The sequence below is a fragment of the Penaeus monodon genome, chromosome 21, assembly GCF_015228065.2.
Source record: "Penaeus monodon isolate SGIC_2016 chromosome 21, NSTDA_Pmon_1, whole genome shotgun sequence".
Lineage (NCBI taxonomy): Eukaryota > Metazoa > Arthropoda > Malacostraca > Decapoda > Penaeidae > Penaeus > Penaeus monodon.
In genome coordinates this window covers 19241542-19242569 of record NC_051406.1, presented here as the reverse complement: position 1 = coordinate 19242569, position 1028 = coordinate 19241542, and the positions used below count along the sequence as shown (strand labels likewise).

At 47.8% G+C, this 1028-nt stretch overlaps 1 protein-coding gene across 1 annotated transcript in view; it reads right to left on the bottom strand.

Annotated features, from left to right (window-relative positions):
• The window catches only part of LOC119586304 (adhesion G-protein coupled receptor D1-like), a gene marked incomplete at its 3' end in the record, with an annotated part of 16586 nt that overhangs the window by 11453 nt on the left and 4105 nt on the right, over positions 1 to 1028 (bottom strand). The window contains 2 exon segments of the mRNA XM_037935010.1: positions 375 to 593; positions 742 to 923. Coding sequence (XP_037790938.1) covers positions 375 to 593; positions 742 to 923 — 401 coding nt within the window.

The following is a 1028-nucleotide window of genomic DNA, read 5'->3' as shown; positions in this document are numbered from 1 at the left end:
TTTTCATGTGGCTTTTTCTCCTTTCCTAGAGTGAGTGGTCTTGCAGCAAAGTGCCTTTAGTCTCATGAATAAGCAATGACTTCAATTTATCTTTTGCCACTATGGAGAGCGCTCATGACTCCTGAGGGAGGAGCAGAGGGCGGGGATGGATACAAGCACTCCGAATGAGGAAGAATCAAAGTGAAGAAAATCGTGGAATTTAATGATTTGACGCTATACCGGTGAATTACCTGGTCGTGTAGGGCTGGATCTAGTCTTTCGTTAAGAAATAGTTACTTGTATTTCAAGTTACAGATAAGGAGGAAAACTGTACATATAAACATAGTCGAAACATTTGCTTATATCGACTTTGTACGTAAGTAAGTGGAAGTAACCATACCATATCCTCCCAAGAAGAACATGGTCTCGTTGTCCAACAGACTGCGCTTCCACAAGGCCAGCTCGTCGAACTCAGCGTCGTTGTAGCCTCGGTACAGCCTATTGTCGCTGTCTTTGTGGCATCCGATCATGAGTTCCGGCGGGTTCAGCGGGCTCTTCCTTGTACTTGCTCTTCCTTTGAAAACGGTCCCTACCCGTCTATGGTTGACGTGCATCTGCAACATGGAAATACCTTTGTGGTGTCGTATTTTTTTTTCTACACTGAGAGCACGGGGGATCTGATTTTATTCGGTTGAGTGGTGAGAAACGATTTAGACGCATGCTTCGTTGGTCACTGGGCATTGCATCGCAGTGTAATCCTACCTCTAGGCCTCCGAGATCCCCCAACGGTCGGGACCACAGAATGCCGATGTTGTTCCAGGTCGAGTTATGGAAGGGCCCGTACACCTCCAGCTTCCAGTATTCGTCCCCGGTGGACACGATGGCTACCAGGGATATCCCCTGGTGGTAGATGGCGATGCCTGGGTGCCCTTCCTCGTCGCCGCCTACGGGAGAGTCAGAGCATGGAATGGTTACCGTTCTGGGCTCCGTTTGTAATGACTAAACTTGCAGCTTTATTTGTGCATTTGTACATATCATGCTCTCTGTTT